At 45.0% G+C, this 12,719-nt stretch overlaps 1 protein-coding gene across 1 annotated transcript in view; it reads right to left on the reverse strand.

The window, feature by feature from the left end:
- MYH6 (myosin heavy chain 6) overlaps positions 1–12,719 on the reverse strand; it is a 43,770-nt gene that overhangs the window by 13,784 nt on the left and 17,267 nt on the right. Inside the window, exons 14-26 of the mRNA XM_088142223.1 lie at positions 11,476–11,625; positions 11,225–11,395; positions 9,919–10,228; positions 9,085–9,158; positions 8,510–8,597; positions 6,919–7,036; positions 6,168–6,291; positions 5,287–5,423; positions 3,043–3,169; positions 2,231–2,359; positions 1,882–2,124; positions 1,112–1,288; positions 359–504 (exon numbers count right to left, since the gene is read on the reverse strand). Coding sequence (XP_087998349.1) covers positions 359–504; positions 1,112–1,288; positions 1,882–2,124; positions 2,231–2,359; positions 3,043–3,169; positions 5,287–5,423; positions 6,168–6,291; positions 6,919–7,036; positions 8,510–8,597; positions 9,085–9,158; positions 9,919–10,228; positions 11,225–11,395; positions 11,476–11,625 — 1,994 coding nt within the window. The remainder of the gene's footprint in view (positions 1–358; positions 505–1,111; positions 1,289–1,881; positions 2,125–2,230; positions 2,360–3,042; positions 3,170–5,286; positions 5,424–6,167; positions 6,292–6,918; positions 7,037–8,509; positions 8,598–9,084; positions 9,159–9,918; positions 10,229–11,224; positions 11,396–11,475; positions 11,626–12,719) is intronic.

A 12,719-nucleotide genomic window follows, 5' to 3' on the forward strand; every position in this document is an offset into this window, starting at 1 on the left:
TAGTCCAAGCATCAGCAGCTACAGTGCCCAACTTTTAACCGGCCCAGCAATCTCCACTATATTCTAAATTTCTTTCATAAAACTTTAGACTACAGAGCCCTATGAAACTTGGGTTCCTGGATTCCAGTATCAACTAGCCATTCTCCAGTTTGAAGAAGGAAAAGTTAAGCAACAAAGTCCTTCCCAACCAGTTATGGAAGACATGGCACAGGTTCTGTTGGAGTGGCAGGACCAGCTTCAGTTTCATCCTTATTTTGGAGGCAGATCTGAATGCTCTTGTGCCTTGGGTTTTTCTGTGCTGACCCCCAGATACCCCTGACTGAAGAACCTAAATGCACAGAGTTGACGCTTTCCTTACTTTTTAATTTTTTCTTCCAGCTGTTGTTTATCATTCTCTAAGTCCATAATGTTCTCTTGTGCCAACTTTAAGTCTCCTTCAATCTTCCTCTTTGACCGTTCCAGATCCATCCGGATCTTCCTCTCCTGTTCCAGAGAGCCTTCGAGCTGTTTAGGAAGAGAAGAGAGAGGGGAGGGGAGGGGAGGGGAGGGGAGGGGAGGGGAGGAGAGGAGAGGAGAGGAGAGGAGAGGAGAGGAGAGGAGAGAAGAGAAGAGAAGAGAAGAGAAGAGAAGAGAAGAGAAGAGAAGAGAAGAGAAGAGAAGAGAAGAGAAGAGAAGAGAAGAGAAGAGAAGAGAAGAGAATTTGAATACAAACTGAATGCCACCAAGTGTGGCTTTAAGTATTATGCTATGGATTGTGGAGCATGCCACTAACTGTGGCACATTCACCAACTGACTCTCTGGATGTTATGGGTCTACAAGGCTTAGAACCCATAGCCAGCATGACCAAAGATTGAAGTATCCAGTAGATTTACTTCTTCTCCATAACTCAATGACACATAAAATAAAGCCAGGCGTCTCCCAAATTTGAGTCTACAGATGTTGTCAGAGTACAAGCCAATGATATAATGATGGATGCAAATCCCATTTTGGTTGAGGGCAATAAGTATTATAATCTTACAACAAGGCTGCCAAGGTTGGTTAGAAAAGATCAAGCTAGGTGGACCAAGAATATGGCTTGTTGGAAGGGCATCTTCTGCCTTTACTCACTCACATCATCTGCTTGTTGTTCCAGCTTCATTTTGGCTTTGCTGAGACTGTTGACTTTGTCTTCTTCAACTTGGAAGTCATCTAATGCTTGCTGGTGGGCCTCCTGCAGTGATTTCTTCTCCTTAGTAAGTTTTGCAATGATCTCATCCAGACCGGCCATTTCTTCAGTGAGGTTTTTCACCTGAGGGGAGAACAAATTAACAAATCCTAAGATAGGAGAAATTGTGGGAAGGAACGACTGTGGAGATAACTATGTGTGTGTGTCCACAAGAGGAAGATTTTAGCTTGAGATCAGTCCAACGCATAATACCAAAACTCAACGGATTAGAGCATGACCAATGTTGTCTTCTCAAAAAAGTGAAGATACACTCAAGAAATACCCACCAAACTTTGGGGTTGTTAGTCCAATCTAGTCTTACTTAATTATTCTAGTTAAGCCATGTAATGTTCTTATTGTCTACCAGCTTTGTGAACAATCACCCCAACACAATTAGTTATGTGACTACTCAATACAAACTGAGTTGAATGAGATTCCAAATACATATTCCAGTTCCACTTTAATACAGGGATACCAAATTTCCTTAAACACATCCACATCTACTATTACTTATAATAATTTCAACCAAAGTAATCAAGTTGGAAAATGCTTTGTGGGCAACGTTTAACCTCAGTTCAATTCACTTAATTCATCTCTCCAAGTCTTAGCTTAGTTTAAGACAACCTGTCTCACCAATACCAGCTCCCTTCATGTCCAGTCTTAATGTTTCAATGTACCTTGTTCTCTGTCGCGTGTTTCTCCTTCTCCACCTTAGCCAAGGTTAGTTCCAAATCATCTATATCCTTCTTTAGTTCTGAACATTCATCTTCCAGCTTCCGCTTCTTAGCAGTGAGTTCAGCATTCATTTCTTCTTCATCTTCTATCCGTTCGGTCATCTCTTTCACCTTGGCCTCCAGCTGGATCTTGTTCTTGATCAGCTGGTCGCAGCGTTCCTCAGCATCGTTCAGATTATCTTGCTCCTGTGGGGCAAGATCAGGAGAGAAGAAAAAAAGAACTTCAGGACAGGGAGCAATGGTGTAAATCTTTGGGGAAAATAGGAGAATAAGGTGGCCTAAATATACTCACAGCTTGAACTTGCAACTGGAGGTCATTCTTCTCCTGTAGCAATGAGACCATCTTCTCCTCCAGCTCTTTTCTCCGTGCTTCTGACTTCTCCAGAGCTTCCTTCAGCCTCCCAAATTCCTCTTTCATTGTCTGCCAAGGATGTAAAACAGTCAAGTCTACAGATTTAGCAGATCAGCCATCACTGCTTCCAAGAAATGACAATGTTATTCCATCGGGCAGATTCGCTTTGCAAATTTGTCCTGTGTATTTTCTGTTTTGGGTTGCAAGTCCTTCAGAAGAAATTCCCCCAAAGATATTACTGAGTGCTATTCTTGGTCTTCCCCATTAATGTGTACCTTGGTTAGGGAAAGGAGGAATTGTTTGGTCATTTTTAAATGAGCCAACCTAATTAAAAGATCTGGGATTAATTGGCAGATTGGAATGCAATTATCCTTTTCACTGTGCACTTCTCTGAATTTTGCAATGTGGTTCTTTGCAAGTTGTGGTGGGAGAAAAAGAGAGGTGGGAGTGCTGTTTCCATCATCTGGAACTCCTAAGTCAGTGTTGTCTGGCTGGGGAATTCTGGGAGTTGAAGTCCACTCATCTTAAAGTGGCCAAGTTTGGACAGCACTGTCCTAAGTGAAAGGCAGAGCATATCTCTAACAAATGTATATAAATGCAAATATAAAAGCCTGGAAGCACCTGGAAATAGCCAGTGATGACCATTGTGATGGGCCCACCCAGAATAAGGACAAAACTTTTTAAAAACCTCTGAGGTCTCTGGATTGGTTCAGATCTCTCCCTTCAACCCACCCGCTCTCTGAGGCCATCACCTGCATTTCCTTCTCTGTTTCTGCGCTCTTCAGCAAAGGTTTGATCTTGAAGAAGAGCTTCATCCAGGGCCAATTCTTCACTCCCATAAAAGCACGGATGTTCCACTGAATAATGAGCAAGGCGTCCCTGGTGAAAGGGGCCAAGGAGGGACATGGGGTAACCTTTCAGAAAACCTTTTTCTCCCTATTCCACCCCTCATCTCGTGTCCATCAGCTGGCAGCACGTTGCTCCCCAAATCCTGTGTTTATTAAACCTTGATTTACACACGTGCCAGAATTCAGTCTTTGAAAATACTCGGAATTCACAGCAGCTCAACTATCATTCCAATTCAAAGCAGAGCGTACAAGAACAAGGCTATTTTACAGGTAGTGCTCATTTAGCGACCGTTTGCAGTTACGATGGTGATGAAAAAGTACCTTTACGACCAATCCTCACATTTATGACCTTCATAGGTCTGGAAAGCAAAGGAAAGCTGAAGGAAGATCAAAAGCGCAGTCACAGTTTCACTTACCAACCACTTCGCTTAACATCTGAGTTGCCAGTCCCAGTTCCGGTTGCTAAATGAGGACTACCTGTATTGTTCTTTACTTTCTACATCTAAGCTGCCCAGAGTTGTGCAGTTGTGCAGTCAGGCAGCCTCTAAAACTGAAACAGTTCAAGAAATAAAAAATACAAGAAATCTTCCCCAAGGCAAAAAACTAAACGCATCAGGAACTTGGTGGAATAAAAATGAACTTTGCACATTGACCATGGCTTATGAGCTGCCAGGGCTGGAGTCACACATGTTAAGCTTAAAGCCAACTAAACCGCACCATGGTGGACTGTGGGGTGGATGAGACCAGTGCACAGCTATGAGCTTTGCATGGAGAAAAAGAGGACAAGTTCTGGATCAGACTGAGAATTAGGCTAAAACTAAGACTAAGATTAGGGTAAGACTATTGAAGGAAAGAGAAGAAGAGGACAACCAGCCACCAGGTGGAGGGACTCAGTTCCAGTGGGGATGAGGGCACCATTGGAAGACCTGAAGGACCAGGTTGGGGACAGTTCATCCTAAAGAAGATCTATCTTTGGGTTGCTAAGAGTTGACACCGACTTGATGGCCCGTAATCCATCAATCAAATGCCTAACCCAAATTAAGACTAGCCCAACACAAGGCTAACCCAGATGAAGCCTCATCCAGCACAAGAGCATTGAGGTAGCAAAAGCTTCTTCCCCAAACACACTCATATTTTGCTTCCTAGAAGGTGGGGTTCAGTTGCCAGTTTATCTAACATTTCTATTTGCATCTCTGCACAGAAGCAAGTCCTCCTGACTGCAACAGGGACTTCAGTGCAATGGATAAGAAGTGGGAGAGACCCAGTTTCAAATCAGCAGCGAAGCCCCTTGCGTGATTTTAGGTGTGTCATGATTTCTCACCCTACCCTGCAATGATACAAATGAAGTCAAATAATTAGATGAAAGGAGGCTAAAAACTTGCGATGTCTTTGGAAAATAATTCTAGTTACCATTTAAGAAGCAGATCATAAGTAGAATCAAAGGAATGGATTTATTATGCCCAGAATTTAAGAGAAAAAGACCAACAGTGTTCAGTTTCAGCCAACTCACCTTTCTCTTTCTTTCTCTCACATTCACATTTATTTTTACTATTTTATTTATTTTACAGTATTTATAGCCTGACCCCCCCCCCCCACAGCTCAAACAGACTCTGGACAGGGTACAAAGAAGTCAAGACATTAAAAATCCTGCCTGAATAATAAAAATGATCCGTTAAACCTAACACTGAATTAAGCTAATGTAAAGGCCAAATGCTTGCTGGAGCAAGGCTACTTTTATTAGTTTTCAAAACACCACAGAATAGGGACCATCCGGCCTGTCTCCAGGGGGAATAGTGTGCATAAAATGGGGGCCACCACTGAGAAGTCCTGGTGCCCAGACCATTCTTTATGGACCTTGTAAGGAGTGGGGATCCATAACAAGCCTGTTTTGGGTGACCAGACCAAATGGGCAGATCCAATTTTGGCTGATAGACATCCATATCTCTCTTCAGCTGGAGACACGCCGCCTTTCCTCAAATGACCAACTAGACAACAGCTCATGAATTATTGTGGGAACATCTGCAACCTGGCTAACGAAAGACCCTGCTCTGACAATACCCAAGAAGAGGGTCTTTCCTTATTTTGAACCTTGTCCTTCTCCTCCAGTTGACTTCAGCTTCCATAACCTTGACCTTCCCTAGGACTCACCTGCGCTCCACAATCTTCTTGAATTCAATGCGCATGAGCTGACCCCTTGCCCGGGCCTGAATGCGTGTGATGATGCGGGAAAGGCGTTCATCTCGCATCTCCTCCAGCTGGCCCAGCAGCCCTGCCTTGAAAAATACCTGTGGGGTTGCCAGACCCATTTGGTTTTTATTTTATTTTCTATTAGAGCAAAGAAAACGAATACAAAGGCATGCTTGTAAGATCCATCAGTAAAACAGAATTCTGTTTTATCTGTCATTTACACAACGGAAACGTTAACGTCCTAAAGTAACGGGTTTCAGCTTTACGTCCACATGGGGATTAAAGGTAAGTCTCTTTCAAGTTCAGGTTCACTTCTGATCTGACTTCACAGATTCTTGCAAGGGGGTCTGCAGGGTGTGGTCAAAAAAGTCAAGATGGTGGCCATGATGGCATGCATGACTGAAGCTCCGCACATAAAACAGGAAGTTTCAACCACCTGGTTGTAGCCACCATCTTGACTTTTTTGGCCATAGTCTGTGGACGCTACTGGTGGAAACAACGTTGAAATGGCCTGCCACTTCTTCCTTTTGGAATACTTTTTTAACCTCCCAGACTTAATAGTTTTCTGGTGGTCTCTCATACAAGGCCCAGTCCTACTCAGCTTTTCCAGATCAACCAAAATCAGCTAAGAGCAGCTAAACATGGAGGAAGGGTGCAAAACCTGAATGACTTCTTAACTCTTGAGATGTCCCTTTTCAAGGCCAGAACAGCCTGGTTGGGGATAGAAGATTTTAATCCCCTGAACCCCAGTTCCAAAACTCCCCTTCTAGGGTCCTTGTGGGAAAAGGGATCTGGAGGGCTGGGGGGAGCCATTGCCCACATTCCAAATTTGCTCGCCTCACCTTGGTATGTCCAAATTTGTACTGGTTGTGGTCAATGTCCAGGGAGCTCAGAAGTTTCTCTGCCCCCTTCCGGCTGTCGATGAACTGGCCCTCCGGGATGGCCGCAGGATTTAGGATGCGGTACCTGGTGAAAAAGGACAGATTCTGCTCAACAATCCCGCTAAAGGTTAACTAGAAGCATCTGAGATTTGGCAAGGACATAGAGGCAGCCAGATGGGGTGTGGGGTCCTTGTCCTAAGAGCATCTGCTTAACCATCCAACTTCTGCATCCAATGGAGGGTGCAGGGGTCAGCCACCCTTCAGGCGTGTGACTCTGGCCATTTACGAGCACTTAAATCTCTTTTGTTCCCCATCGAATCACATCAAGATAGTTCTCTGTTTGGCACACAACCCAACATCACAGTGCCTAATAATTTTCAGATTATTAAGAGACGAAGAAGTCAATATTACGGGAGGGAAGAATGGGATGAAAAAGCCAAGTCAAGTTTGGTTCCTATTGGAGTTTAGTTTTCAGGACAGCAATACAGGAAATAGTTTGCCGCTGACGTCTTCTGGGAGGGTTTGTCAACTCTCTAGTCTACTTTACAGCAGGATCTCCTGGTGGTCTCCCATCCAAGCCCTGGCCCTGCTTACTTTCCAAGGACAGACAAGGCTGGACAACTGCTGCCACCCTGTTGCCACGGTTAAAGTAAGATGTAGTCTGATGTGATCCCCCAAATGGCACTTTTGGATGCCAGAGGAGTGGGTTCACCTTTGCCTGAAGTCTCCATAGAGAATCCGGTTGGGGAATCCCTTCCGGCAGATCCGGATCCCCTCCAGGACTCCATTGCAGCGTAACTGGTGCATGACTAAGGGGTTGTCCATTACCCCTGAAAAAGAAAATGAGAAAGGGACAGATGAAAAGAAAGACATTGCCCCTTCAGAAACGTGCGTCCCGTGCTCACTGTCTGGATTCACACAACATACTAAGGGCCTAAAAAACACAAATGATGGCTCCTGTAATAAGCAACGCTCAAGAAATGTAATAGAATATCCTGGATTATGCAACCTGCTGTAATGGTGTTGAAGATGGTTAATGGTGAGAATGACCTTGAGGGAGAGGTGGAGGAGGAAGAGGAACAGCAGATTAGGCAACGGTCAGATAAGAGGTAGCTGAGCCCTCAGAAGCAAGGGGGGCATGGGAAATGTTTCAGAAGGGACCCTCCCTAGTTTCTTGGACTGTAAAGGCGAGGGGAGAGAAACGTACATTCAGACTTGCAAGATTCTGTTCCTGTAACCTTACAATAAAGGTAGTGTTAGTACTTATGGCCAGAACTTCTTGTCTGGATTAACTCTAAGGGCTGACATTAATCTTGCAAGAGTCTGTTCCTGTAACCTTACAATAAAGATAGCGTTAATACTCATGGTTGGAACTTCTTGTCTGGACTAAAGGGCTGACATCGAGCTTGCAAGTCTGAAAAGACATCTTTCCCCCCTCACCTTTGCAGTCCAAGAAACTAGGAAGGGTCCCTTCTGAGATGTTTTCCACCCTCCATTGCTTCTGTGGGCTAAGCTGCCTCTTATCTGACTGTTGCCTAGTCTGCGGCTCCTCTTTCTCCTCCTCCTGTCTCTTGAGATCATTCTCACACACAGTTTCACCTGCTAAGATAACGGGCAGGTTCCTTCCAAAAAATGCCCAACCTCCCTTTCAGACTAACGTAGCATGCTGTGCAAACTCAGTGACTGAATCTTAGCCAGCCTGAAGCTCCATGGCTCCTTGCCAGAACCATCCTAGCCAGGAGCAATTCTTCAGTTCACAATCTCTAGAGATCTTGTCTTTCCCTGCCAGATGTAGCCTTGCACCTTGTCCTAGAATGCTTCTAATACATGCAGATTTTTTGAACTTTGCACATGGATCCAACTTGCTGCTACCTAATGCAGGAATAACCCGCCAGTGCAACCCTGTCTGCAAGTGAATCGCTGCCTCTTGCAGCAAAGCTAATGCCAGGGGTCAGCAGGTTTGGCCCGTGCCCCAGCCCTTGGCCCTCTAGCTTCCGTGATGAAAAGGAGCCCCCTCCCAACTTTATCTGTTCCTTACTGGGTTTCTGCCTGCCATTAAGCAGGAAATGAAGCGGGGAGGCAGCAGTAATTCCCAACTCACCACAGCAAGGATATAGACCAGTGTTTCTCAACCTTGGCAACAGAATTCTGGGACTTGAAGTCCACCCATCTTAAAGTTGCTAAAGCTGAGAAACATTGATATAAACGCAAGCCAACTGAAGGAATCTTGTGCCAAGAGTTCCCCAAACCGAACATCTGGCCTTCCCACCCCTAACGGATCAATATTGTTCCCACTGGATTACCAGGTGCCTTTCGTTCATTGGGGATGATGCACCGCACAAAATGGGGATGAGTAGTTTTGAGGTTGGCCATCAACTTGTTCAGATTCTCCTGCCAGATATAAGAAGAGGAGGGGAGGGGAGGGGAGGGGAGAGGAGGGGAGGGGAGGGGAGGGGAGGGGAGAGAGAAACGTTCCATTTGTTTCTTCTTGCATTCCCAAGCAAGCTATAAACCAGTATCAGACTTGGCCACTAAGATGTGTGGACCTCAAGCCCCAGAATTCCCCAGCCAGCATACTGGCTGGGGAATTCTGGGAGTTGAGGTCCACACATCTTAAAGTGGCCAAGTTTGAAAAACACTGCTATAAACAAGTGCGAAAAACCAGCTTTGGATTCTAGATAGCTCAGAAGCCCTGACCATCTGCCCCCGGGAGGTTCTGTTCCTCAGAAAGGAGATGACCCTGAGAGATGTGTCCAGGTTTCTGGTTCTCCCCAACTGTAAGAATTCCCCCTCCCCCCAAGTTTTACACATAGCTCCTCCTCCTTAACAAGGCAAGCTAGAACCCATCCTCCTCATCCCCAGGGCTTCAGCCTCGTACCCGGTGAAGTGCTGAGACAGTCTGGAAGGATGATCCTTTCTTCTTGGAGCCTTTTCCCTTCCCACCATCTCCACCTGGGGGAACAAGAGAGGGTTGATGCATGAAAACAGTTGCAGAGCTATTTGTCATCTGCACAAGTATTTAAGTTGACAGGAGATGGAAAGTTGAAAGACCGGTGCCTTTTCGCAACCATCCAGTCCGCCTTCACTTTTCTCCATTTTTTCAAGCATTCCATTCCATCTGTAATCGCATTCATCCATCTTTGGCTACCCATCCTGGATCCATATCTCTTATACTGTCCTTGGATGATCTTCCCCTCTTTCCCATCCTCTGTTTAAGAGTTTGCTCTTCCAGATCAATCCTCATCCTCACCTGCACATAGAAGATTCATGTATCAAAGAGAGAGGATCAATTGGACCTTCTCTCTGACACACTCATGGTTTGGGTACCCTTCGTAAATCTGTATAAATTCCATTTATAGCTTTCTAAATCAGATTCTACCGCTTTCTACGTTTTGACTCTCCCAATTCTCCTCTTTGCCTTCTCCAGGCCATCTCCAAGATTGGGAGGGCCCTCAACAGCAGGAGGTAAGACCCATTCTACCTCAATTGTGGAAGCTGGTGGGCAAAGAGGACCCTCCTTAACACTGAATGTCAGACATCCCAACTTTTATTTTCCTGAGTGGCATTAATGTTGAGTCTCCAAGAGGCCTTTGGGTTCATCAGATGGTGGTTTCTAGAGCATCCTCAGGTCAAGAGCATCCTGGAGATGCAGAGTGTTTACACCAGTCATGACATACTCAATTCCCTCTTCCCTCTGCCCTCCCTATCTCACCAGCCTCACTGCCAGCATAGCTAGAGAAGAGCGTAGCCAGGAGCTTCAGGGCCGACTTCTGATAGAGAGCCACAACGGTCTCATTGAGGGGGTCCTTGTTCTTCTCCAGCCATCCATTGATGTTGTAGTCAACGGTGCCAGCGTAGTGGACAAGGGCAAAATGCGCCTCCGGCTTGCCCTTGGTGTTGCGGGCTTTCCCAAAGTTGGCCGACTTGCCCAGGTGGTTGTCGTACAGCTTGGCCTTGAAGGTCATGTCGGTGGCTTTTGGGAACATGCACTCCTCTTCGAGGATGGACATGATGCCTAGAGGCTGTCCCAGAAGATGGAGAACAAAGGGATAGCAATGAGGATAGAAATGATGGAAAAATTCCCTGGGAGACTGTTGAATTGGGTACCACATTGGAAAGATGCTGAACTTTACAGGACACCACCCCAGGATGTCTCAGTAACCTGTCTGCAGGATGGGGCTACTCAAAATTCCAATGAGAAAATCTGGAAATTATGGAGTGCACCAATGAGGACTCAAAAAACCATATTCTACTTTTCTTTTCAAAAGCAAACTTCTAACCTAGCCTCCCCCAGCATTTTGCCCTTAGGTGTACTGGATGGTAGCCCCTTAATTCTCAAGGAGTATGATTGTTTTATCAAGAAATCATTCCTTTTCAGGATGACCTAGGTATAAAAGGAGGTTATTGGGTTGACAATGTTTTTCAAACTTGGCAACTTTAAGATGTGTGGACTTCAGCTCCCAGAATTTCCCAGCCAGCATGCTGGCTGGGGAATTCTGGGAACTGAAGTCCACACATCTTAAAGTTGCCAAGTTTGAAAAACACTGGGTTAAGAAAATATGTGCATATACTGGTTGGGATCTAATGCAACAATCATAGAAAGTTCCAGCTTGAATCAGTACAGTATACTCATTCTAACCTAGCTAGATATGTACATGTTACTTGACTGAGTGAGACCCTAGGATTGAAGCATAGGTAGACAATGGTCTGAGAGACAGAGCATCTTGGTGTTGTTATGGAAGCTCAGACTAAGGACCAATGACCCAAGGCTTCATAAGAATCTGAAATAATATTCATCCTCTCATGGAGAATGATGGATTGTTTTGGTCCAACAGTACATTGCCTTCAACTTCTGATATCAACAATCTAACCTAGAAACTGGAACTTTCTTCTTGCTAACTGTACGCTACTCTCAAGTCATCAGCTCCAAATAAACCAACTGTTGTTCAGAGAAGCTCAATCTGGGATATGTTTTGGAGTACAAATGATATGAGGCTTACACAATTCCAAAAGCTTACCTTCTCAATGAGGTCAATGCAGGCCTGTAGGTCCATGCCAAAGTCAATGAACACCCATTCAATGCCCTCCTTCTTGTACTCCTCTTGTTCCAGCACAAACATGTGATGGTTGAAGAACTGCTGTAGCTTCTCATTGGTGAAGTTGATGCAGAGTTGCTCAAAGCTGTTGAACTAGGTGGGTGAGGGAAAATGAAATTAAGGACTGCCCAGACTCAACCCACCAACTGTACTCCCTGTTGCAACGGACTTACGTCAAAGATCTCAAATCCTGCAATGTCCAGCACACCAATGAAATACTGCCGAGGCTGCTTGGTCTCCAAAGTGTTATTGATCCTGACCACCATCCAGCTGAACATTTTCTCATACACAGACTTGGCCAGGGCACCAATGGAATAATACACCTGAGGGGACAGGCAAAACCATGGATTTGCGTAAAGAAACAAGGCAGTCATTGTTTCATCCAGGCACCCCTCAAAATTTTTTACACTGTCCCATGAAGGTCCTCTCCATTCCTCTCCTTCCCTTCCACAAGACTCTCCATGCTGACCAACAGGAAGTGCAAGAACCAGTATCTAGCTAGGGCCTTGTTCCTTGGTTTCTTGTCTGCAACAAGGAACAGGAAGGTCACCTCTTTGTTTCATTTAAGGCTGGTGTGAGTGGGGCATGAGGCCATGGCATCTTGACATTGCCTTCATAAGCGAAACATCAGGAAATGGTCACAAGGGATCACAGGGCCTTGATGTCAGGGAGATGGAGGGACTGGGAAGGATGATCCTACAGGAGTTTCTACCCAAGGAAGACCATCTGCTCTGGAATTGAGGAGTTCTCCCTGTGCAGAACTGTCCTCCTGTTCCATAGCTAAGCTGGAAGTTTACTGGGTCACAAGTAACTCTAAGCTGGAACATGCTTTGTTTCTGGCCCAGCCTAATATGTGAATCCAGCCATCTTGCCAGTTCATGGCTAAGGGTTCGGTGTGAAGCCAGCTATCACGGTTTGTTCCAACAACAACAGTTGACAACAAAGCACAGCCTTGGACACTGCGTGGGGTTGTTGTGCAAAAGACAAGGGGCAAGGAACCAGTTACGCTGCCTGGATAATAGATAATCTTAAAATAAGATTTTTATTGAAATCGTCATTTTAATCAGACTGCTTTGGGTCTCTGCTTAGTCCTTTTCTGTTTTATTTTATTTCCATGAGCTGTTCAATATTTTTACTGAAGATTTTAAGAGAAAGTATGGAAACAGAAAAAGAAAAAAAGAAGAAACAGAGTAAAAAAACAGGTGAAATAACAAGGGGTTCTCAAGTATCAGTAGCTTTTTAAAAAGGTTTCGCTTTCTTTTAAATTGACAATACTGTTTGTGTGCATGCGTGCTTGTGTGTGCACATATGTACATGTTTTCCTTTTCTGAGTACCTGGGAAATATGCTGAGGCCAGGAATGGTCATGGTGGGAAAATCAAATCCCTAAATTAAGGAAATACTGAAGTACTTAATCA

Source organism: Python bivittatus, unplaced genomic scaffold, assembly GCF_059951505.1.
Source record: "Python bivittatus isolate LINGU-HERP-01145 unplaced genomic scaffold, Pbiv_v1 ctg000370_np1212, whole genome shotgun sequence".
Classification (NCBI taxonomy): Eukaryota; Metazoa; Chordata; class Lepidosauria; order Squamata; family Pythonidae; genus Python; species Python bivittatus.